The sequence below is a fragment of the Carettochelys insculpta genome, chromosome 2 (genome assembly GCF_033958435.1).
Source record: "Carettochelys insculpta isolate YL-2023 chromosome 2, ASM3395843v1, whole genome shotgun sequence".
Classification (NCBI taxonomy): domain Eukaryota; kingdom Metazoa; phylum Chordata; order Testudines; family Carettochelyidae; genus Carettochelys; species Carettochelys insculpta.
This window is the reverse complement of record NC_134138.1, coordinates 186,807,608-186,834,454: the sequence shown is the minus strand read 5'-3', so window position 1 is coordinate 186,834,454 and position 26,847 is coordinate 186,807,608. Positions and strand designations below refer to the sequence as shown.

The following is a 26,847-nucleotide window of genomic DNA, read 5'->3' as shown; positions in this document are numbered from 1 at the left end:
TAGAGCAGCTGAACCCAAATTAATTGGAACAGAGAGATAGTGGTGCTAGTCTATATACTATCACAACAAAAAAGCAGTCCAGTAGCACTTTAAAGAGTTTGTTAGTCTTTAAAGTGCTACTGGGCTGCTTTTTTGTTCTGAATTAATTGGGTCTGAGATGTGGTGGGAGGGAGGGGCAGTCACTGATCCATAAACTGGCAGTGAGTGGATAGGGGAAGAGGTACAGAGAGGCTTGAGGGATGGCACAAAGGAGTTTATAATCAGTAAAGAACACTTCCCCTCCAGGAAGAAACTAAAATAATGTCGCAATAGGGAGTTTGCTGGGTGACAGTTAGGGATTAGAGAGGTTCAACCTGTATTTCATCTTGTTCTTGCTGTATATGTTACTGTTTGGGGTTTGTGTTTTTGTTTTTGTTTTTTTGGGTCTGACAACAATTTTCTTTTTTGAAGAAAAATTTCAGAGGTATTCAGCATAAAAATTGTTTGGTGCTATGTGTATCAAGAAATTTAAGAAGCACTGCATCAGGGAACACCTTTTTACTTTCACCACTGATAGTATCACTTTGTTTTGCAGGAGTTTTGTTAAGATATTGTTTGACTATACTATCCAAAATGCTATACAGAGGACAACAGAAAAACTGGGGGAAAATTAATTTTGTATTCAGTGTGGGGTTTGAATGGTGCCTGCTAGAAAGGCCCGGGATCACCCATTGAATGACCTTTTCACTGTCCTTTTAACTGAGAAGTGGTAGTGTTGGGGGGGGGAAAAATGGTATGTGACCCTGAACTAAGACAGCATTTTAATCAAGGTCAAGGAAGCCAAATTATGATTGTATGTATTCAATATAATCTCTTACGGTGAAATAGACACCATTTAAAAATCAAATTACAAGTAGTTCTGTAGATTATTAAAATGATTGTTGATCAAATGTAAGTAACTTTAAATTTTTCCTCCCCTTGCTTTGTTCTTCTGCATGTGGCTGGACCTGTAATTGCAATGCTTGGAATTCATCACTTTTTACTGTTATTCCTTGGATGTCTTTCAATATCTGGAATGTTGGAATGATGGAAATACGTTGTTTACAAAGTAGCTGTGAGTATCCTTACTTTTTACAATAACTCTTAATCTAAGAAGCAGTGGTTTGCTACAGTAAATGCTGAAGTAGAACTTCATAAAATATAGTTAAATGAAAATCAAGCTCAGGATAAAAAAGTTAAGCTATTCTGTGTATTTAAAACTTGGTGTTCTGAGCTGGTATAATGATTAACTGTGGAAGTAACTGCATCAATGAAATAGAAGCAGAAATATCTTTTAAAAACCTTTTGAAGATAAGTGCACTTGAGCATTTAAGTTTCTGGTATATAAAATTACCTTTATATACTGGATATATTAGAAAATTATGAGGAAAAAGTGTCTAGAGATAATTCACATTTAAAGCTTATGTGGTGACCAGACATCTGTAAATATAGTGACCAGACTTTTCAAAGGTGTTCTAGGCATCTGATCTATTTGGGCACTCTTGGAAATGCCATTGGTTACGCATACATATACCTTTGCAATTCTAGTCGTGTGTCACTTACGTTTTTAGAACTTGTAGATCTCATCCACTCTCCTAGTTTTTAATTATAGTTTAGAAGAGGAAAACTTCTCAACTTTGAAGTAGTTGAGGTGAAGGGAAGTACTCTTTGCATCGCCAACTAAACTGAAACCAAAAATAATGAATGCAAAAACTTTTCTATGCAATTAAAGTATTTGTCTGAAAAAATAGAAATACTAACATTCTCTCCATTTTAAAGACTGAAAATAATATTTAATGAAGCTGATGTGATATACCTATAAAGTCTGAGTCAACGTCAAAAGTTAGATATTCCCGTCCCCTCTTCTTTGTGTAATGAGAAAAGCAGAACTTTTTAAAAATATCACTGATGTAGCATGTCTTTAAATTATTGTAATAGAGTAACAGGTTTATTTTTAAAAAGAAATTTATATAGTTCAAGTAACTGTCAACCTTAATTAATACAATATTGTAGATACTATAAGCTTTGCTTTGATTAACTGTCTTTTTAAAGTAATGTGTTCCTCCAAAGGTTTAGCATGTGTATGAGGTAAGTTTTAGTTCTTGTTGGAGTAATGATTGTCACAGCAACATTTTTACTGAGTATGTAGACAATACTAATGAAATGCAATGACCATTCTAGTGTGAAATATACTATAGTGAAATTTTTAACTTACACTTTCTTTAAAAATAAATTAAAAACCACATTTCTAAAATGAAAACCTCGTAGGTCATTGTATAGAGTAATGGCCAATGCCTTTGTCCACTTAAAAAAAAAACATCTTTTTTTCACAAAATGATGTATGTGCTCTGAAGTACTCTTCCAGTAGCTAGAGATTTTTAGCTTAGGGTCTTAGTACAAAAGCATGGCAACGCTAATAATATGTTACTGCTCTCGACTACATTCATTTACAGTGGTTGGTACAAATGTTATACACCATGTACTTGCAAGATAATGTAGACTTGCCATTCAGTCCTGTTTTACACAATTTAACAGTGGATTTAGAGCTTAGAGACTTTGAGGGAATGACCCTTTCAGCATGACCTGAAATCAACAGATCTTAGCTCTGTTGGATCAAATGAAGAAGTGTGTTTCTGTATTGGGGACCTGTCACTGAAAAATTCATCCTGAGCTTTTTTCTCAGTTATTAGGCAAGGTCTGTATTTGACTGTTCTGAAAAACCGCAAGGTCTCAGTACGCCAATCCAGAGTACGTGACCCCGCTCTTACACGGCTGACCCCAGATTCATACAGTAATCTCTCTCTCTCTCTCTCTTTTTACGTGGCTTCATGTTGTGAGAAACTCGCTTTAACGCAATATTCACACAATGTGAAGCTGCTGGGCTCTCAGCCTGCCTAGCTTCCTGCAGCTGCAGGCAGCTAGGCAGGCTAAGAGCCCCTTGCATCCCCAGTGAAGTGCTAGGCACTGCTGTGGGAAGGCATGGGAAGGCTTTTAGCCTGCCTAGCCGCTTACCACTGCGGGCAGCCAGGTGGGCTAAAACCCCCTTCCCCTAGCTTCCCAGAGTAGAACTGCTTGATAGCCATGCCAGTTCACCCCCTTGAAACCCTCCCCCGCTGGCTCAACCTCCCCTAACTCTCTGCCCCTGTGGCCCCATTCACCCCCACCCCCCGCCAGGCATCCCGGCTCACCTCCCCCATTGGGGGGTTCCAGCCACAAGCCTGGGAGTGCCTTCCAACCCCTATGACCTGGCTCACCCCCCGTGCAACTGGCTCAGCATGTGCAGGGCTCCAACCTCCTCACTCAACCACCCCGCCCCAGTGCATCCCTTATTCAGCCTGCCCTCCCAGGTGGCCTCAGCTCACCCCCTCCATGCATGGGGCTCCAGCTGTCAGCTGCTGTTGGAGTGTGTAAGGGCTCTAACCCCCCTGGCAGAAAAACCCACCCCTACCCTCGATCCAACCCCCCAACTCACCTCCTCCCCCAGCACGTTCTGGGCTCCAGCTGTCAGCTGCTGCAGGTGCATGAGGCTCAAACCCCCAGGAATGCAGGGCTCCAGCTCCAACCCTCCTACCCAGCATCCCCAAGGCCCTGGCTCCAACCCCCTGGCTGGGCTGAACTGCCGTCCCAATCTGCTGCACGCCCCAGCTTAACTGCACTCCCTAACTCTCCTCAGGCTTAACCTCCAGGCCCAAGCCCTCCCTGACTTATGCAGAATTCAAGGCACACAAGGGTTGCGTGAAATGCAACCCTCGCGTACCTTAAGGGATTATTGCACTGCACATATTCACTTTCCTAGTTATTACTGTTCCCAAGTAGTGAAGACAATATTATTCTCTAACCCACTGGTGATTTAAAAAATGGAAATCAGTAAAACTCCAATATTGGTTGTTTTTGTATTTTTCTATTAACTATTTTGGGAGAACACAAAGATGCACAGGATTCGTTAATTCTCTGTTGGGAAATAACTTCTCCACCCTAGGATTTCTTCATATCAGTGAGTCTTGTCAAAGACCTTATTTCTTACTGTGAACAGAAGAAGCTTTATTACCTTGGTCCTAGTGGGAGAGGGGTCAGGATCAAGCAGCTTCTTCAGGGTGGACCCAGTGGCGTACTGTCAAAGTTTAACACCCTTGGTCCCAAGCACAGGCTTTGGGAACCCTCCCTGCCTCTCGCACCCACCCACCCCCCAAAAAAGAAGAAAAGTTTAAACCATATAAAAACATGCTGTAAAGGATGAAATTAAATTTCCTGTGCCTTTAAAACAAGTCCCAACCTTTGCATATGGAATGGACAGTTCTAAGCTTCCCTTAAACCAGGGGTGGAGAACCTTTTTGCAGTCAGGGTCATTGACCCACAGAAAAAAATCAGTTGAGGGCCACAGAGGTGAGAAGAAAAAAAATAGCCAAAAAAAAAAATCAAAGAAACCCTCACTGACTTGGCCTCCATGTGAGAAGAAAAGAACAAAACACAAAACCATGTTCATCTCACTCACACTCAACTTGGGGTATTGGGGCTCTGCGCTCCAGCTGCACAGGAAACTGCCAAGTTTCAGAGACTTGCTGTGAGACAAGCGTGAGCACACTGGCTCGCCCTACTGTGGGGGCAGAGGCTGCAAACCATGCTGTGGGCCGGATCGAAGTAAGCATGGTGCCTGATCTAACCCACAGTCCGTAGGTTTCTCTACCCCAGTAGCAGGAGATAGCACATGACGATGTTGCTTACCATGTATGAGGGTGTTACTGGGTCCAGATCAGTGGTTCTCAACTTAAGTATCATTGTGGGCCTCATATGCAGCTGTCTGAGTTACATGGCTGGCACCCATGTATGTGCTGCCCTTATAGCACTGAGGTTTCACACTGGCCACAGATGCATGCTAAGGCTGCAAGTGGCCTGTGCGTTGAGAGCCATTGGTCTAGTTTGAAGAAGGGATAGATTAAGCATCTTCACAAGCTTTAATAGGTAACAACATAGGTACTGACAGTACTCTCATCCTTCTGAACAACTGGTGAGGAAAAGGAGTCAGGTGCCATGTAGTCGTCCCCCCCCCCCCCCTGCTGTGATCATACTGAACTAGCTGGATGAGTGCTGATTCCATGTAGAACTGGAGCAGTGGTGTGACTTGTCTCAGTTTCAAGTTGGGCTAAGTTGCACCATCATAAGAGCACGTCTAGGCTAGGAGCACTTTACTGGTGCAGGAGTACTGTTAAAGTAGATCAGCAGAGTGCTGGTAGTGTGGATGCAGATACGTTGATGCAAAGTGCAGTTTTGTCAGTATCCTACCCAGTCCCCCTTAAAGAAGAATACTTTGTACCATTAAAAGTACATAATTGTTGGTATAACTGCGGCTTCAGTAGGAACTTCTGTTGGCACAGCTGTTTGATGCAGAGCTCACACCTTGTCACACTCCAACCAACATAACTATGTTGGCATCAGTCTGTAGTGCTGATGGGTGGCCTTAGTCACTGTTTACGTTGTTGTAGTGTATGCTTGCAGTTTGTACCAGTACTATCATAATGGCATATAGTTAAGCAAAATATTTCCATTGTAGGCCATACCTGGCTATTCCCCACTCCAGTCCTGTTCTTGCTGCAGTAATTTACTAAATTGTCTGCAATTCCGTGAATAGACATCTTGATTTAACCAGAATTGACATTAAGAGTTGTACAGCTATCATGAGCTAATGAAGATTAGTCTGAAGTGTTAGAAAATTAAAAGCCTTTCTTTTGACTGTTGAAATGTCTTTGTTTTTGTATTAGCAACAGAAGAACCTTGAAGGATATGTGGGGTTTGCAAATCTCCCAAATCAAGTTTACAGAAAGTCTGTGAAGAGAGGGTTTGAATTCACGCTTATGGTAGTAGGTAAGTTGGTTTATTAATGCATTTAATTGGTGACTCAGCAAAAGAATTTGGAGTAACTGAATTTCAGCTATTGGTGTGTTCGCCTCATTTTTGTAGGCTAGTCACAATGCACATTACATTTACCATTTTTGTTTTTAAAAATGTTATACAATTCTGAAGGTTTTTGGGACATACAAGCCACCTGAGCATTCATTTTTGAGGCCTGTTACATAGGCAAATGGACAGGGAGAGAAAATGGGGAAGATAAAGACTCTTCAGCAGAGATGGAGTGTTATGCTAGCCTGTGCAGATATATTAATGTTGATCTACTGAAAAGTGACTGCAAAATGATGTCGTGGAAGTCATTGAGATATATAACTCAGCATCATGTGTTCAGTATACAAGTAAAATGTTTTTAGTTGTCAGTGGAACAATTTAAACTGGTGAGGTGTGAAAGTCTAAATGCATATTTTTTTCTTCTTGCACAGCAGTAATAAGGATCTTGTGTATGCTCTGTTTACGGGGTATCTAAATTGTACTACGGAATTCAAGCTTTAATGTGAAGAAACACTTCCAGTGCATGTTGTAGTGTTGTGCTTTTGCATATAAGTTAACTTTGCGTTGGTCACATTAGATGGATGTTTCTGCTGATGAGTGAAAAATGCCAGAATGCTAAATTACTCTTCAGTCTTCAGCGTCTTGTAAGTTAAATATGGGGATAGTGTAAAGCTGATTTAAAAAAAAAAAAAAGTAAAAATAAAACAAGCAGAAGGGTATGGATTATATTTTAATGTTTGTACAAAAAACCCAGTTTGCGAATTTCAGTGAAACAGTCACACAGCATGTAGTTTGCAACAGTAACCATTGGCTGTGCCCCATTGCTTTGTTAATTTGGTGGAACATGTGTTTCATTGCTGATATATTTTTATCTGATTGATGTCTTAACTGTCGCATGTGTAAGTTAGCAGAGCATATACATTAATTTATATTACGTATATAAGATATTGCAATGACAGGTAGCAGTTCATTCCTTGAACTTGTAACTTTGAAGTGGATGAAGTTTTTTGTAATAATTTGAACTGTTGAAGTAGGTGCATCCTGTGATAGCCTACTGTCATTGTTCATCAGTATTTCCATCTAACTTGTAGCTTGATTAATCAGTAAGTTTCTCAGTATTTTATCAATTGAAATGATTGGTTGAGTAATTAGTGTCCTTATAAGAGACCAATGACAAGTATAGTACCCATTGGTTGAGTTACAAATCTCTAGAGCAAACTGAGTCTTAACACGTTACAAATCACTGTTCAGGGAGATGAAGTCTGAGCTGGAATCATATGTTTTAAGTTAGGAGCTTATTTTAAAATTCATTATAAACTTGTACTAAACTGCACAGTTCATCTTAAAGTACAAAACTCCATCTGGTCATAGCCCATTACATTTTGAAAAATGAAAGATTTTTTGGGGTACAATTAGGAATTGTGGTGTTAAACAAGGAATAGTTTAGAAAATAAGCTAAATAGAAGCTGTCTGCATAAGTTTGTAGTTGCTAAAGTGAAAATTCACTTAAAATGAGTTGTTTATGCTGTGGTCACTGTTTTGAAACTAACCTTTAAATCTGTTTCTCAGGGAAAATAAAGGTCTTAAGCCATTAGCTTGTGCATGTAATGTGTACAAAAACGGGCAAGCTATACACTGTTAGTACAGTAAGGTCTCAAAGTACGTGAACTCAGAGTATGCAACCCCACTTATACGCATCTGACCCTGATTCCTACCTAAACCCTATAGCGCAATTTCCAGTTGCGCTTAACTCGCTCCCTCCCCAGCCCTGGCTGAACCCCACTGGCTCTGCATAGCCTGAGCTCAACCCCCCACCACCCACACATCTCCTGCTCAGCCCCACCCCCACCTCTGGCTCACCACCCCTTGTGTGTTGCTCTGGTTCACCCTCCTGCCCCTGCCCCGGTTTAAACCCCCCACGCGCGTCTTGAATTCAAACCTCTTGCACACTGCCCCATTTCCATCCACCCGCCCCGGTTTAAACTCCCATGAGCGGCTCCAGTTCAAACACCCCTGCCCCCCGCTGTCTCACTACCTGTGCCTGGTTCTGGCTCCAATTCAACCTCCCACCGTGTGTTGACTCACCACCCAAGAGGGGCTCTGACTCACTGCCCTGCACACAGCTCCAGCTTAACTCCACCCCTCTCTCCCCTGCATCCCTAACCCACCCCAGCCTTATCGCCCCCACCCACCTCCCATCGCCTTAACCCTCCCCAATTGCTCCCCCACCCTGGACTTACCTTTCTGCTCCTTTACCCGCTACAGAACATGTGTTCTGCTGGGGAAAAAGCCAGACCGCCACTTACGTGAAATCTGGATTACACAAGGGTGTGTGGAACAGAACCCTTGCTTACTCTGAGACCTTACTGTATTAATTTCTAGTTCTCATTTCTCAAAATCTTCATCTTTTAAAGCACTTTTCAGTGAAGATGTATTTAGAAGAGTGATGGAAAAATATTGGTTATTGAGAAATATTAGTCTTAAAAATTGGATTTGCATTATGAGGTTGGCCTGAAAACTAAGAAGCAAAGCCTTGAAAATACTGACTTTGTTTATATGGGTTGAACCTCAAGTCCAGCATGGTTGGGACCTGACTAGTGCCAAACGAGAGAATTGGCAAGATCACAGGAGGTCAATAAGGCTGCTAGACATTAGCAATACTTCCACTGCTTACTTGGCTCTTAGGAGAGATTTAAGGGTAAATTAGAGCTAAATAGTAGCATAGAACACTGAGAGCCAGGACTGGTGCTTGTAAACAAACCTTATGGGACCATGGGAAACTTGGCCACAACCAGGGTAAGTAGTCACTCAGATAACTAAAATCATATTGGGCTTCCAATGTTGCCAGAGAAGAGAGTGCTGAACGAGAGAGGCTCAACCTGTAACATCAGATCTTTGTACTTCCTAGTGTGGACTCACATTCCATTCTGGCAAATGATTAGAATTTCCATTGGCAGGAAGATAATGTATTACCTTGCACAAATCATAAGTGCTCTTGGACAATCTGAATTATTTTCTTGATGAGAGGTAGTTAAAAAATTGCAGGTGTTCCACAGACTTAGTTTAGTCTGAACGTATTCCCAATAACACTAGGTCAGTATTTAATGTGTACCAGTAGACAAATCCATATGGTTGCAGCTACAGCATATTTTCCCCTTTCCTGCCATGTTGAACTAAGTGTGGTAGAAAATAATTGGAGACTTCTAAAAGAGAGGCTGCTGAAACAGAGAATGTTTAATGTTTTTAAATAGAATAGTAGGATTTTAGACAGAATAGTAGGTTTTTAGATAAGTGGTAGTAGAAAGGTAAATCTCTTTTTCAGCTTTTCTAGTCTTAAATTAAATTATGAATACTGTCTGCTTTAAGAACTACAGTATCACTTGTGAAATAATATTAAGCCTTTCAAATGGAATTCCTTTCTACCTCACGCTCTTTCTGAGACTTCCAAAAATGCATTTGGAAAGCTTTCAATTTGAGAAATTCCCCCAGGGTCTTTCAGACATGAATGATTTCAATGACTGAGTCCACTGCAACATCATGTTTTATTTTAAAACTCAACTAGGCAGTCTCCAGTAGCTAAGGAATTTAGATTACTTATTTTATACACTGTATAGTACAGGGGGGAACACTGACTTGATTTGAAGTATCTAGTCACTACCACAGTGTAAATGGTTAATAGTATCACTTAAATGTATCAGTGGAATATAGGATTAACATAAAATTCTGCACTGGATGGGGAGAGATGGAAGGAAATGGTGAGGGTGGCATCAGACACCAGTGGGCACTGAGCCCATGGTGGGTGTTGATGGTGATGAGTTGCATATCTAAAATTTGCTTTTCAGCCCGTTGGCTTCAGTGCCCCTCTTCACAGTGGAAGGTCAACGGGAGGAGGTTGATGGGAGCGCTCCTCCCGTTAACCTTCCTTAATCCTTGCAGCTTGCAAGGAGTTCTGGGGTCAACTTTGTCCCTGGAATGTGCTGTTTTGCCCATGCATGAAACAGTACCCTACAAGATCAAACCTGAGCAGTTGATCTTCCCTGGTTAACGTAGATGTAGCCTGTGTGTGCAATAGGGAAGAATAAATTTATCCGTCAAATCGTTGTTACTATAAAATATATGATTAGAAAATAGGGTCTGTGTAAGCTTTTCCCATTCTATTCTAATATTTTCAAATTAAAAATAGAATTTTTATGTTTATAAGTCACTAAGTTTTAAATTGTATTTAACCTTGGTTAACTTGTCCACTGCCAAACTGTAAATGCTGTTTGAAAATTATCTTTCCAAAGGATAAAACTGCATTTTTTCCTTTTAGAGTAGCTTTAAAAATTAATTATAAGCTTGATCAAAATAAAGAGAACGTTTTAGGTTAACTGACCATTGGTAATTTGAAATTTTGTTCTGCAACTAGGGCATCTACTTGGAAAACTCGCCAAAAATTCAGAGGCTATATATGTTTTTTTTTTTTCAGTGCTGCAAAGTTATGTAATTGAAGTGGGGTCAGATTTCAATTCAGTGTACAGCACTAGAAATAATTAGACGTGCATCATTTATCCCTCAAGCTTAAGACATAAAGCATATTAGAAACAGAAATATAAACTCAGTCAAATTAATGTTCCATGCTAGATGTCTTTGAAATCAAGATTTATAAATACTGTTTCAGAAGAGTTAAGTGTAAGTTCAGGAATAAACACATCCTACACATTGAAGCACACAGGTGTAAATATCTGAACAGTACTCATAGGTTACAGATACAGTACAGCACTCTGTCAACAGAAGTCACTATCGGAAGAGTTTTTCCAACAAAACTTCCGTTGACAGAGTGCAGCCACACACACAAGCATATCAGAAGGGTGCTCAGCTCTGACAGAGTTGCTGGACTGCCTGGCTGCTCTCTCGACAAAACTATCATCGGAAGCACAGCAGACAGGGCTGCCCATTGTTGTGGATGCTGGATCTGTTGAGAGAGACCCCCAGGGATGTTTACGCAGCCTTTTTGTCAACAGAATCTGTCAACAGCAGCTTTATGCCTCAAAGCTTTGAGGCAGAAAGCTGACAGTAAAAGTGCTGTGTTTTGTCCAGCTACTGTTGACAAATCCCACTTTGTGCGTGCACACTCCCACAAGTTTGGTTGATAGAACTGGGGTTTTGTCAGCAAAACTCGCTATTGTAGCCATGGCCGTTGTCTCTCTCTCTCTGTAGATCTTCAGAAGTCCCACATGCTTTTGGTAATTTGTAAAATAAACCCAAACAAAAAATTCACAACTCCACATTAACTGCTGATAGTTGGCCATATCCACCCTGACTGAATAGACCTTGTCAGCTCTGGCCCCTTCTTTACTGAGACCCCCTCTTTAAATTCTCTGAACCCCACCCCCCAATTCATGCATCTGACAAAGCAGGTCTTTGCCCATGAAAGCTTATGCTCCAAATATCTGTTAATCTATAAGGTGTCACAGGACTTCTTGTTGGTTTTGAAGATACATCCTAACTCGGCTACCTCTCTGATACTTAACTCTCCCCTGGCAAGGCAAAGGGGCATTAATTGACTAAGGGCATGTCTACACTTTCCATTTAAAGTGCAGAAAGTCCCCTTTTTGAGCAAAAAAACATGGGACTGTCTACACTTGCCAATGACCTTTCACTTTCGGAAACAACAACAACAAAACAAAATCCCCTATGCATGAGAGGCATACAGTTCTTCCAGTGGTGTGCGAGTGAAGACGCATTCTTTGTTCATATAGCTTTTAGCCTTCAGAAGATATCCCATAGCGCCGAGTACCAGAGAGATTGCTGTCTTAGTCTGTAATCTATCAAAACAAAAAAGCGGTCAAGTAATAATTTTTCTGATTTGTTAACCTTGATAACAATTTTTGGACCTCTGTGCTTTATATATAGAGTCTGTTCTGGTAGGGCTGTAGATCTGAAGTGGGTCTGAATCACAAAAGCTCATCACCTAATAAATTATTTTGTTAGTCTTTAAAGTGCTACATGACTGCTTTTTTTGTTTCCATAGTGCCTAGGTAGACCACTCTGGCCAGCAGCTTTGCCACTCTGCCACCAGGTAAACAGATACCTGCCCTTCCTGCTGTAATGCCCTGGGAATTTTGAAACTTCCCTTCATATATGCTTGGCAAATTCTCACTTATCTGGCTATGTGACAGTGGCTGCTCCATAGAGCAAACAGTCCTCTGTTTTGAGCAATGCAGAGTTACTGGAGCTGATCAGTATTTGGGGTTACTGTGCGGGGACCCAGGATGCTCCTGTCATCACACCTCCCCTTTCCCACCAGGGCTGTCATCAAAATGGAAAGAATTGCTCTGTGGGATAGTTGACCTCGGGGTGCTTCTCTTATCTGTAACAAGTGCTGCAAATGTAAACACTGTTTGATGCCTGTGGAAGTGAGTACACAAGACAGCACTTTTTTCTCTGGTTCACTATTAATGGTGAAACTGATAGTGCACAAACTCTGGAAGTGTATGCAATTGTTCTCTCTGAATGGGTAAAATTAAGCATTAAACAGCTTAGTAGTTGCATTTCATACAATCCTATGCCTCCACTTCCAGGATTCAGTGATAGAATGACTCTCATTTGTATTTGGGTAAACGTACAACCCCACTCCCTAAATGTCTCCTCAGGAAAGCGCGCATGCACACATGTACACTTTCAGCCTCTTCATGCCTCTTGTTGGTGATCTACTCTCTGCTGACAGCTGCTCCCAGAGCAGCTCCCAACAGATAATTTTTCCTCCCCCATCTTTCTGCAGAGCAGGCTAGAAATCTTGGCAAAAGGTATGAATACCTATACCCCAAGCAGCATGTGGAATTACGCCAAGAGGAAGTATTTTGTTTCCTGTTACATTGATTTCAAAACTAAATCAACAAAATATATAACTAAATCACTTTGACTATCTAAACTCTACATAATATTTTTGAAGCTTTTTCAGTGCAACTCTGTTTTGAGTGCCATATCAGGCCCACAATAACGTAAAATGTAAACCATATAACATTCCAGTTTCACATCTGACTAGAATGTCCTCATCTGAACTGTCCTTCATACTAATTTTCAAATCGCTTATCCTCATTCATACTCTCACTTGTTTCTGGCTTACATCTTTAAGAGTGTTTTGGTCCATTTGCAAGGCACTGGCAAACAAAGGGTTTATATTCAACATGCATTTAGAAGCCATCATCCTGAACACTACCTCAGGGTAAGTGGGCCTTTCGTCCATTCTGTTGTCGACTCACCCTCCTCCATTATTCAGTCATGCCCTGTTTCTGGGCTGCATATAACAGGATGCTTCTCCAGGCGCTAACACCAGACAGCAGCCTGGTAATTGGCACGCACAGCATGAAGTTACTGGCCATTTTTCAAAGGGGCAGGTAGTCAGATTCAGCATCATCATCTTTCTTCTGAGCACAGAACATCTGGCATCTTAGCTCATTCACCTCTGTGATATTTGAGCAAGCTGTGTAAAGTTCCACAAGTGAATTTTTGAAGAAGGCCTGTAGACAAATCCCAGTGTTGCTCTAACTCTGCAACAACTCTCTGAAGAGTCTCTTCTGTGGTGATCAGTCTGAGGCCAGTCACTCTATGAAGTCCTGCAAAATGTGCTAACACAGAGATCTGCGGCCAAATTAGCAAGAAGAGCTATTTTTCAAATTCAGTTACAAAATCAGTACTTCAGTAGCTACAATGCACGTGAATGAGACAGTCCTTAATAAATAATGTCAAACCATACTTTTTGTAACCCCTGTTTTATGATCTCTCCTGGTATTTGAGGGAAGACTTGCTACAAAGGAAGAGTTGGAGAAAACTGGAAGCAGAATTCAGTAACAGCCTCTAGATTACATTAGATAATTGCAATCTTGTAGTGATACCAAGCAACCTCGCTAAGGCAATGCTAGTCACATAGAATCTAATGATCTGAGTCTGACACATTTTTGTCAGAAGACTCTGATCAGGTCTTGAAAGCCACATGACACAGTGCACACAGTAATTTGTAATGTGATCCATGTAACTATTTAACCCTTCTCTGAGTCCTAGTAGGCTCCAAGGTCAGACCTATCTGGTGGCACTGACTATCAGAAGTTAATTGGTGATCCAGAGGGGATCAATTTAGGAGCATACAGTAGAGCAGGGGTCAGCAAACTTTTTTTGTTAGGCCCCACATTTTGTCCCTGCATTTAGCAGGCACCCCAGCTTGTCCAATGCCCTGGGGTGGTGGCTGTTTGAACTGGAGCTGCAGTGGCTTGAGCCAGGGCCAGGGGAGCAAAAACACCCTCGCTGCAATTTAATTCCATGGCTGCTTGTACTATCCTCAGAGTTCAAGAAAAGTATTTCTCCTTCCCCCTTGTAACAATGTTTTAGGCACTTGAAAGCTGTTATTTCCCCTCTGTCTTCTCTTTTCCAAACTAAACAAACCTAATTCTTTCAATAGTCCTTCATAACTCAGGTTCTTTAGACCTTTTAATTATTTTTGTTGCTTTTCTCTGCACTTTCTCCAATTTCTCCATACAGTTCTTGAAATGTGGTTCCCAGAACAGGACCCACAACTCCAGCTGAGGCCAAATCAGTGCTGTGTAGAGAGGAAGAATCACTTTTCATGTCTTGTTTATGACACTTCCTGTTGATGCATCCCAGAGTGCTTGCTTGCTTTTTTTTCCTTTTTTCCAGCCACGTCCACTCTTCCTCATATTTCACTCGTGGTCCACTATGACGTCTATATCTCTTTCTGCAGTACTCCTTCCTAGACAGTTAATTGCCATTTTGAATGTGTGAAACCGTTTGTTCATTTCTAAGTGGAGTACTTTACATTTGTCCTCATTGAACTTCATCCTGTTTACCTCAGACAATTTCTACAGTTTGGGCTGATGACTTTGAATTATAACCTTATCCTCCAAAGCACTTGCAGCCCCTCCCGGCTTGGTATCAGTTGTGAATTTTATAAACATACTCTGTGCCATTGTCTAAACAGTTTATGTCCTTCCAGAATGGCTGTGAACCTTTAACTATTCTCCGAGAACAGTTATCCAACTAGTTATGCACCCATCTTATAGTAGTCCCATCTGTGTTGTATTTCTGTAGTTCATTGAGAAGGTCATATGAGACTATCAAATGCTTTACTGGAGTCTCGGTATACCACGTCTACCGCTTCTCGCCCCCCACAAGCCAGTTACAAGGTTTGTTATCCTACCAAGGCTATCGGGTTAGTTTGGCATGATCTGTTTTTGACAAATCCATACTAGCTGTTGCATGTCACCTTGTTGTCTGTGATGTGCATTAGGATGTAATAATTTTCAAGCCTTTCTGGTTGTAGAAGCCTTGGTTGATCGTTGTTATGTATTTTCAGATTTCACCCTATTACTGTGTCATGTGGCTTTCAAGACCTGATTAGAGTCTTCCAATAAAAATGTGTCAGACTCAGAGATCATTAGATTCTATGTGACTAGCATTGCCTTAGCGAGGTTGTTTGGTATCACTACAGGGTTGCCATTATCTAATGTAATCTAGAGGCTGTTACTGAATTCTGCTTCCAGTTTTCTCTGACTCTTCCTTTGTAGCAAGAGTCTTCCTTCAAATACCAGGAGAGCTCATATTGGTCACTATTTTACAGCACAAAACAAATCACTACAGATGTGACTGAATAGCCTATATGTGCTGATTGTACTTTCGTAGAAGATATTTTGCTTTTGACATATTCACCTTGATGGTTCTTGTGCTTTTTTTGTAGATCCTCTGTAACAAGACCTGATACTGTGCATCAGCTGCTACCAGTTCCCTTGATGGAACAGCCAAAGTCTTTCTGTCCAATTAGTCATCTTTTTGTACACATCACTATCTGACTTGAGCTGTTCCTTGATGCAGTGGATTGTGGTGCTTTTCTCAATAGTTTGGTACTTTGCCAGAGAATACACTGGGTTTTTCATAGTCTGATGGAGGATGGTCTTGTTTCCCTTTCAGTTTGTGGGATTTGAGGCAGATTCATTCTCTACAGTTGGAAGTTCTGCTTGCTTTTTCTTGTCTGTGGAAAATCTTTCCATAATTTAGGTGATAAAATGTGAGGTGGTTTATTTGTCCTTCTGTATTGCGTGATATCACCACATTGTTTGACCTTTCATTTTCAAAGAGATTATTCCATGATTATAGGTCTTAATTTTGTAAGATCTGTGAAATGAGCCTCCACATCACATCTCTTACCTGTTTTAGCTCTTCGCTCTATTTGTGGGTGCATTTTGCGTGTGTCTGAATTGGATTCTATGATTCATTCAGGAATCATGATGGCATCACAGTCAAATCTGAAGACAACAGTGAAAGAAATTCACAAATCTTGGGACATAATGTCTTGTATACAACTACCTAAAAATTGATTAAGTTGATAAAAGGATAATGACTGTAAAACTGAAATAGTTCCGCATGAAATATGACCTCACCCCTTGTTGATAGTTGTCATGGCAACACAGGTGCAAATGAGGCACATTTGCATAGCTTTCATTGTTTAATGAGAAGTTACTTACCCAAAACTAGGTGAAGAGAGATTATTTTTAGGCAAAATATGACCATGCCCATTTTTTCACTCCATCTTTATTTGGTAAATCCTCAATTTAACGGACCAGTGGGGGGGCGGGGCTTGTCCGTTGTTTCCCATTTCCAGTCCTCCCCTCCCCCAAAACAAAACCAAAAAAAATCCCCGACTTACCAGAGCTACCACTGGACCTCTGTGTCGCTGATATCCCACTGTCCGTGGCTGGAGGCACCTCTGCTGTCTGTGGCTGGTGGAGCCACCGCACAGCTTGGAGTAGCCACTGCTGGAGCCACCATGCGCTCCTCCCACTAGGCTGAGCCACGAATGCCATCTGCCAGTGTACGCGCTCTACCCCTGTGGGAGGAGTGTGGCAGCTCCAGTGGAGGAGGTGGCGTGTCTTCCAGGGCACGGCTGAGGTCCCTTTACTTTGGGCAGGGGAGGAGGGTGTAGTATGTTGTGATTTAGATTTTTACTGACCCAGCGGCGTTCAGGGACAAAGGTGTGTGATTGGGGGGGGAATGTCCGTTGTTCCCAAAGGCTGCTAAATCAGGGCCCATAAAATTGAGGGCTTACTGTACATACTGGTACATTTTTTCGTGGAAAGAGACCTAACTTCCCCTATACACTAACATGTGAAAAGTTTTGAAAACTGAGGAATTTGCTAACATGCATGGGCACCAAAAGTTGTCAGGCTCATGGATAGTTATGAAATATAGAGGATGTGAAGGTAGTTGAAGTACACATTGAACCTCTCTAATCTGGAACTCTCTCATTCGGCAATATCTGTAATCCGGTATGATTTTAGTTAGCTGGATGACCACTTATCATGGGTGTGGCCAAATTTTCCCACAGTCCCATAAAATTTTACAGCCACTAGTCCTGACTCTCAATTTTCTGTGCTGATATTTAGCTCTAATTTACCCCTAAACATCTTCTAAGAACCCAGTAAGCAGTGGAAGTGTTGGTAATGCTGCTAGACAGTATTGACCTCCTGTAGTCTGGCAAATTCTCTTGCCTGGCACTGGTCAGGTCCCAAGTGTGCCAGATTAGGGAGTTTCATCATGTAATTGAGAACTCACTTTAAATGCTTTGACTATTAAAACCAAAGTCGTGATGTCCCACCGCATTTTGTTCAGAGTGAAGAGCAAGGCAAAGTTCTATTTTTTTTAAAACACTTCCTGAGTTCACTGTGTTTTGCGGTCTTGTTGGTAATCTCACAGTAAAGCACACCAGCCTAATTAGAAAGGAAGTTTATCTTGATTGAAATGTTGCCTTGACCATGTCTGGCACTTGTTTTCAAGTTATCCGAATAAAATTTGAGTATCGTTGTAGCACTCTTCTTTAAATTATCAAATTGACATGAGTAGTTATTTTGGTTAAGATTTTCGTAAGTGTCTGACTTGAGTGCAAGTCCCATTGACTTTCAGTGGAGTGTGTTTTTTCAATTCTCAGAATGACTTCACCTCCTTTAATATGTTACGAGGCTAGACTGCAGTATGTTTTTTGTTTAGATGTACTTCTGAGGAACTAAAATCTTGGTTTCATAGTTCTATAGAGTGATGGAAACATCTTTTGGTTAGGGTTTCATTAAACCGTTGTCTTGTCCTCTGGCTTAGCTGCATGTACAGTTTGTAAATTTTAAGTGCTCATACTTGGGTGAGTTTGGATGATTTGTGGCTTCATCTCTTACATATGCTTGTAGATGCAGAGGTATTTGTTGTTGATTGCTGTCTGCACATGCTTGTTGCAAGTGCTTTCTATGCAGTTCTTGTTTCCCGAATAGATTTTCTGTAGCTCCTTTTGATTTTCAATTCTCACTTGAGATCTCAACCTATGTATTTGCCATCAAAACAAAAAAGCAGTCAAGTAGCACTTTAAAGACTAACAAAATAATTTTAGGTGAGCTTTTCTGGGACAGGCCCACTTCTTCAGACTGTTTGCTTTGCCATTATGCTTATCGAAGCTCTATAGATAATTTTTGGGTTCTAGCTTGTGGGAAAGATGATGATGTACCCCATACTGTGGGTATTGAATATACTTAAATTATGTTCAAAGTGTCAAACATAAGCTTTATTATTTTAGGCTTGGACTCTGTACATGTTCTTTTGCATGAGTCTTGAGAAAAGCCAAAGTACAGTCCTTTCAAGTTACAAATGTACAGTTTTAAAATTCATGTCTTTTTAAAAGGAAGATGCTTTGTTGCTGTAACTTCAGGGTCTTTTGCTACTTGTCCTTATTTTGGTTAGAATTGTCATCTTAATTAGTTCACCTTGGTCTGTAGCTTCCCTAATGAAAGTCTGCAAATAAATATATCAAAGGAACTAATCTACCAAAAGTCTGAGAGAGGTAAACACGTTACTCGGTATCTTCACAAAACAAAAATCAGTCCTGTAACCTTGAAGATAACAATATAATTTAAAATGTGATGAGCTTTCACATGACAGACCCACTTCTTCAGATCTGGAGAATCCGATGAAAGATAACTGAGACAAACAGAATTTAAAAGAAAGTTGTGGGGGGAGAAATAAAAACTGACCAATCAGCTAGATAGGACAGAAGGAAGGGAAGGGGAAGAAAAAATTTCTGCAAGCATCTGTTACGGTAAGTGGTCCGCCTGAGGTCACTGTAAATATCAGAGGTGGGAAAATTGACCTTGTAATGAGGAAGGTAATTGATGTCTTCGAGTCTGAGATAAGTAACACTTGAAAATAAGTTCCAGTTCAGATGTCTCCCTTTTTAGTCTGGTGTTAAAGTCTCTTTGTTTTAGAATGCACACCCATAAGTGTTGGATATAATGACTTGCTAAATTGAAATGCTTGCTTACAGGTTTATAAGTATCAGAGGGGTAGCCGAGTTAGTCTGTATCTTCAAAGGCAATAGGAAGTCCTATGGCACCTTATAGACTAACAGATACTTTGGAGCATAAGCTTTTGTGGGTAAAGACACGCTTTGTCAGATGCCCACTCGTGCATCTGACAAAGCGGGACTTCACCCACGACAGCTTATGCTCCAAAATATGTTGGTATATAAGGTGCTGCAAGACTTATTGTTTTTACAGGTTTATGTGGATTCAGATTCCTAATGTCTGATTTGTGTCCATTCCTTCTTTGACAAAGTAATTGTCAATGTTGTCCAATATACATGGCAGTGGGGCATTGCTGACACATGATGACATATCACATTAGTGAAAGTGCAGGAATATGAGCCCCTGATCGTGTAACTGGTGTGGTTAGGTACAGTGATGGTGTCTCTAGTATAAATATGTGGACAGAGTTGACAGCAAGGTTTGCTGCAAGGAAAAATTGCAGGATTAGTATTTGTGTGGTGTGGGGGCTTGTGGTTGCTAGTGAGAATTTTCCTGAAGTTGGGCAGTTGTCTGTAGATGAGTTGACAGCATTTATTTGCGCATGCGGGGGCAGGGGGTTGGTAGACAGTGTCTGTTTCTGAGGTCTGTTAAAGCACTGTTGTGGCTGCTTTAGTCTTGGACTAGGAGCAAAAATAGTCACTGCCCGAGCTTTACATCTAGGTGTATGTGGTCAGTTCTCTGCTTTAGGACTTTGGTTCATTAGAGCTAGCAAAAATGGAGGATTTAGATGCTTGTGCTTGTTTTTTGCTGCTGTTGTGTTGCTGATGCCCAGATAGAATAATTTGAAGCTTAAAAGCCAAATTAATGACTTTTTTTGGGGATGGTGAGATGGAATAATCATGTAGGAAGATAAACTGTGGAGAGGATAGGAGTTCTGGATTCTGTTCCACCACTCCCACTAACCCACTGTGACTTTGGGTCATTTTTGTCTTCTTTGGGGTTTGTATTGGTGACCACTACCACTGTAGTATCTGAGCATTCCTCATGCTGCTTTCTCCCCTCCATCCTTTTTCTGTCTTTTTGGTTTAGACTGTGAAGTCTAGGGAAGGGGTTCTTATGTGTTTGCCTAACAACGGGATCCTCCTTTTGTGGCTCTGGACCTTACTGCAATAAAAAGCAAAAAGAAAAAAAGTTATTTAATTTGTAAGTCAGATATCCTAATTGGTCTGGTATTCTCTTGCAAATAGTGTTTTCAAGCTTGAGAACACTTCATTTTAGTTACGTTGTGACCTGTGGCACTATCTAGATTTAGTTTGCACTTTGACACCCACTAAGTTAGTGTGCAATATGTATGTTTAGTAGTTGTGTGCCCACTTTAAGTTTACCCCAGAATGTATTAACAGGAGGGACTGGTACATAATAGCACATGTCAATATCTTATGGGTCTTTGCTTTGATACTGAACATTAAACATTCTGGATTTTTCTCATGGCATGCTGTGGGATACATAGTGGAAGTCAGATGGTAGCTGGTGGGATTCTAGGTCTTGGGGTCAAAGTTTAAAGATTGACCTCCTGTAGTTTGGCACCAGTCAGGTCCCCGGGTTGCCAGATTAGAGAGTTTCAGCCTGTACCATTCACTTAAATAATCCAGTGCCCTGAGTCAGGACCCAGCCATACTTTACAGTCCCTAGACAACACAGAGTACTGGGCTCGCGAGCATGGGCTCCCACAGCATCCCCAAGCCATACTCCCAGATAACACTGCATTCAGAGAAGGCTCAGAGCACCAAGGAGCCCACCACTTTCAAGCCATCTAGCTAGCACTCTGATAACAGACCCAACACAAACCACAAGAAATAAAAACAACAAAATGCAGAAATGAGATGCATACGCATCTCTGACCTGAAGCCTCTTGCACCCACTGGCTATGTCTACACTAGAGAGTTTTCTAGACAAAACTCGCAGAGCGTCTACACACAAAATGTGCTTTGCAGACAGAAACTATAGACGAAAAAAGCTGTGTAGATGCTCCGGGGGCCCTTTTGTCTACAGAGTGGATCAAAAGATCAGTCTGCTTTTATACGTAGATGCAGTCTGTCTACAGAAGTTTTGTCGGAACATCTCTTCCAACAGTAATTTCTGTAAACAGATGCTTCTTGTGTAGACATAACCACTGTGTGCTGTCCTCTATTACGAGTGTCACTAGACCTATATCTTTGCTTGTTTTAAAGTTTTATTGCTGGTTGTTAAATTTTTTATAAATAAATTTTAATGGTTTTTATGGGTACAGAAAAATAGTAAATTTTTCATGTTATGGGATTTTTAAAAAAGTATAAAAGCACAAAACAAAAGGAAAGAGTGCCATGTAACACTGCTTCTGCTACCCAAGAAAGACTGCTGTGCTCACAATCCACACTTTCCCTACCCCACTGAAAGTAGCTGGTTGACAGTTTCAGGCTTGAAACTCACAAAATAAAAGCAATCAGCGTACCTGCACATTATTAACCTAGCTGTTCCCATTTCTAATGGATTCCTTGCTGGCTGTACAAGCCTCCGATCAAGTCTCTGTACCTTAACTTGACACCCACAAAATAACCTGCAAAATGCAAGATGCAGTGATATTCTTAGGAAAGTTCTCCAGTTTCCAACCGAGCCCATAAATAACACCAGCTTCCTTTCAGACAACTATTGACTCTCCTCTATCATTCTACAGCTACAGAGATGAAGCAAATAGCTTCATTAGTGAAGGAAACAATGGATAAGGCAACTCTTTCAGGACAGCCAGAGAAATCTCCCCGCTATTCATGTCCAAAGTGATCCCAGGAGCAAAGACTCCTTTATTCATTAGCAGAACTGAGTTCTGAAAGGTCCTAGCATTGAGGAGCTTTCCAAACCACCCTGTATTTAGGTCTATAAACCTATCACAGCGGTCAATTGCACTTTAGAGCACTCTGGAGAAATACCCTGTTCTGTTTATAAAACCAGAGCCCTGATACATGGTCTCACTGATTGCCCTAATACAATGTATGAACTCCCTGCATGCACAGTCAATAGCCTCCTGAGAATTACCATGCTTTAAAACCTAGTGCAACAGTAACTAATGCTTAGCATTACACATGGGCATGGCAATGTCCCCAGCAGCTGATCTCACTATTCCAGATTGGATGGCTATGGACCAATAATATTCAGCAATGGTCAGCTTTCAGATGGCAGTGATGACCGTCTTCTCCACAGATATGTGGCAGTGCGTATTGGCATGTTACAGCTACAGCACCAGTGCTAGTTCAGCACACATCTCCAGAATGCTGCCTTTGCTTTCATGTTCCTGAAGTCCTCCTGCACTGCTCATCACCCCATATCTGCAGAATGATCCTTTCCCACCAATCAGTGGTGGCTTTTTGAGCCCAGAAAGGAGTGCTGCACTATGAGGACCTCATCCATGAATAGCTCCTGTAGTAGCAGCTGTGTGTTGTTCTTGTCTTCCTCCCTCCACTGCAGATACTGTGTCATCTGCATGGCAGTGCAGTGGGAGAAGTCCAAAACCAAAGCCACTTGGCTGTAAGAGATTAAATATAGACTAAACAGCCTCTGCATATTTACTTTGCACTGCTCATTTCCCACTGTATTTTGGGTCCATGCTGGCTGACCGTTCAAAAATGGCTCTGTCCCCCAGAACTTTCCCCCTCTCCCCTAGAAAGAGAGGAAGCACAAGCACAGTCACACATGCGCAGACCAGTGGTGCATCATCTGCTCCACTCTCCTGGTTGCCAACAATGGCCATTCCTGATATTTAGTGATAACTAACAAAACAAAGCAGTTACCAAACTGTCATCCAGTCCCATCTTCTTGTAATCAGAGTTTAGGGGTAGCTGGAACACAGATCAGGTTGAGTAGCTGCATTACCAACACTTTCACTGCTTATTTGACTCTTAGAAGACATTTAGGGGTAAATTAGAGCTAAGTAACAACACAGAACACTGAGAGCCAAGACTGGTGGCTGTAAAACTTTATGGGACCCTAGGAGACTTGTCCACACCCATATGTGGCTGTCCAGCTAACTAAAATTATTCCACATTAGTTGAGCACACTCATCCGGCAATATCTGTAAAGGGGTTCAACCTGTAGTGGCATGGTTTGCAGCAGGGTATTCTGCTTCTGTATAGCTTGTCTCTGTCTTTCTCTACAGCCGTGGTTTTTAACCTGTGATCATGAATCCCGGGGGTCTAAGATTTCCAGATATGTCCACACCTTCAGTTGAACTTTTTTGAGGGTGTGGCTTACTAATGAAGTTGAAAACCACTGTCCATTGTCTTTGCCTATTGTGACACTGTCTCTGGCCACACCAGCGCTCTCTGTGGGTGGCCCCCTCTCTTTCCCCCTCAAACCTCAAATACAACCACCAGTGGTCTTTTTTGTTCGGGGGAGGGTTAGTAATCTGTAGTGAGAATTTTTTTTTCCCTTCCAGACTTGGCAGGACTTCAGGTGGTTTATGTATGTGTTTGAGGATTGCTAGGTTGGGATTTTTCAGCATGAAGTGGTGCCTACCAGAATTTGATGTACTGGTGTGTCTTTGTAGTTTAATATACCTTGGAGCATGCTAATATGGCATTACAGGGGTTAGTGGAAGGCATCGGAAGTGAGGTGTAAAGTAACACCCTCTGTATTCTCTCAGGAGAGAATACACTTTAGATGAAATTGAGGCAAGTGACTAGAAGGCAGAGTGACATTTTTTTAAAAGTAACAAGAGGTTGTTGGGTTACTCTGTAGCCTACCAAAACAAAAAAGTAGTCATGTAGCACTACAGAGACTAACAAAATAATTTATCTGGTGAAGCGCTTTCATAGGGGAGACCTACAGATCTCCAGATCTGAAGAAGTGGATCTGTCCCATGAAAGCTCATTACCTAATAAATTATTTTGTTAGTCTCTATAGTGCTACATTACTGCTTTTTTTTAAAAAAAAGTAAAAGGGAGAGCAGAGAGAGGTGCTGTGAAGTTATTCATCAATGTGGTACTCCGAGAAATAGAGAGGAGTAAGGGAAAATGACTGTGTATCTATCCCACGCAATGTCTGTACCAAAATCAAGCAATTTGTTTTTTTTTCTTTTGTTTATCTTCCCTGCAGACATACTGAAAGTGCAGAGAAAAATAAGGTTCTGCACTGATTATTTGAAGTCTTAACTGCATGCAGTCTTTCTGTGCAAGTCTTTGAAAAGCTATTAAGAGCTGTGTGGCTATGCAATTCCTAAAATAAACTTCTTTTTGTGTACAAATGTGTGCTACAAGGCATGTTTACTTCAGTAGAGAGATGTAGCCTTAATACCTTTTATGGGCTAGCAGTGTATATCTCTACCTCATGTAAGCTGAAAATACTAACAAACTTTTCCTGTAACTGATGCTTCGGTAAACAGCTGAAATTAGTGTAATTGTTTTTCATTATTCAATTATGCTGTGAGAGAAGGTGGGGTAGAGGTCAGTTCAAAATGTCAATAACCACGTCTTTTTGATGGTCATTTGGTTAATAAATGGTTGATGCATGTTATGCTGTACAACTCCATGACTAAAGGCCAACCATTCTTTTCAAACTGACTTGTTTAAAGAGTTTTCACCTTTGTTCGGTTTTTGAAAAGAGGCCATCTGTTGAGTTGCGATATTGTTAGTGTCAGTGCGATAATAGAAAGCTATTCCCCGTATATGGCAGACTGGTCACGTTGTGTCACGCATCATTGGGAGGTACTCAGACACCAAATTGGTTCATACTTTTTCTCTGCTTGAGAGCCATTGGGATGTCTGTTCCCCCCTGGGCTGCACAGAGGACTTCCAGAGGGGTGTCAACCTTCTGGTTGTAACTACTCCCCACTCCATGAGTTGCAACTGCAGAGCTGGTATTAGGGGGTGACAAGCAGGGTCATTACCTGTGGCTCCATGATACTAAGTTACATGCTTCAGTTGTGGGTCTTAGTCTTCAGATGCAGGGGCACAGTAGCCTAGATATCTTTAGAACCAGTCTATAAACAAAATCTTAAAGCAGGTGCTTAACCAGTAGATGACTTATTTGCGTTTGTACCACTTGCTGGCTGTTTGCACACTAGAAGCATTCTTGTGCTGCTTGTTCCTATTTTGCCAAACTCCAGTCAGATGTTGCTTTCATACTTTACCCACAAACGTTCATAGGTCTGAAAAAGTTTTATACAGTTACACCTGTTAAATGGCTAGGAAACAAGCTTGTCTCTCATAGGTTTGATGGAAATTTCACATCCATCTGCATTGTTAAGGAATATGAATGAACAGCATTGCACTGTTGGAATAGATTACTCTGTATCCTGATTTGATATTCTTAGAGTGGTTGTGGTCTAACCTTTCCATTGTAGTAAAGCTATGATGTCTTAAATGTGACTTTTGTCTCCCATTCAGTAAAGAAATGCTTCTCTTCTGTAACTTTGGCAGTGCACGTCGATGTAAATTGTGAACACATTCCGTGCCCTTGTTGAATATTGCTCATTTGCCTCGTTTTCTTTTCTATATATGTCCCCTATACAGGCACTCCTATAGAAAGAACCTAATATTGCTATTTGAAGACTAACATGATTGAATTGGTGGTGAGCTTCCTTGGGACAGACCCACTTCATCAGATCAATGTGATTTCCAGTACAGACTGACATTTATAAGTATAGAGGACCAAAAAAATGCAGTAAAAACTGACAAATCAAATAGGATTGAAGGAGGTGATGGTGGGGTGATGTTAATTTTCCTATGCAAGATCATTACAGGCATCAAAGGAAGGGAAGCAGTGCTTGTAATGTGTGAGGTAGTTGATGTTTCTGTTCATACCATGTGTTGATGTGTTGAGTTTTAATATATACTGTCACAGATCTCTCACTTTAATCTGTTAAAGTCTCTGTGTTTTAGGACGCAAAATCTCAGGTCTTCAACAGAAGGGCCCACTCCATTGAAGTGTTCACTGACTGGCTTGTGTGTATTGAGTTTATTGATGTCTGCTCTGTGTCCCTTTATTCTTTGGCAAAGGTCTTGCCCAGTCTGTCCAACGTACATAATGTCAGGGCATTGTTGGTACATAATAACATATGCAATGTTGCTGGAAGTGCACCAGAATGTGCCTTTGATCTTGTAACTAACATGGTTAGGTCCAGTGATGGTATCCCCAGAATAAATATGTGGACAAAGTTGGCAGTGTGGTTTGTAGGAACGAAAAGTTCCAGGATTAGTAGTATTGTAGTGTAGGCTGTGATTGCTGGTGAGAATCTTCCTCAGGTTAGGAGGTTGTCTATAGAAAAGGACAGGCCTGTCACCTAGAGCCTTCTGGCATGTAGCATCCTGATCTAAAATAGGTTGTAGATTTTTTTTAAGGATGTATTGTAGGGGTTTGAGTTGGGGGCTATAGGTGATGACAAGTGGTGTTCTGTTCTATTGATCTTCTGTGGCCTATTTCGAAGTAGCTGGTTTCTGGGTCTTTGGGATTCTTTTTTGTTTTTGTTTTAGTTTTACTTCTCCAAGTGGGTAATTGAGGTTTTTAAATGCTTAGTAGAGGTCTTGTAGTTTTCGGTCTCCGTCAGTAGGCTCAGAGCAGATGTGATTGCATCGAAGGG

At 41.2% G+C, this 26,847-nt stretch overlaps 1 protein-coding gene across 2 annotated transcripts in view; it reads left to right on the top strand.

Annotated features, from left to right (window-relative positions):
* Nucleotides 1-1,074: 1,074 nt before the first annotated feature.
* Nucleotides 1,075-26,847, top strand: part of SEPTIN7 (septin 7) — a 123,056-nt gene continuing 97,283 nt past the window's right edge. For both annotated transcript variants that reach the window (XM_074988102.1, XM_074988101.1), the window contains exons 1-2: nt 1,075-1,093; nt 5,775-5,877. In XM_074988102.1, the coding sequence (XP_074844203.1) occupies nt 5,868-5,877 (10 nt within the window). In that variant the 5' untranslated portion in view covers nt 1,075-1,093; nt 5,775-5,867. The remainder of the gene's footprint in view (nt 1,094-5,774; nt 5,878-26,847) is intronic.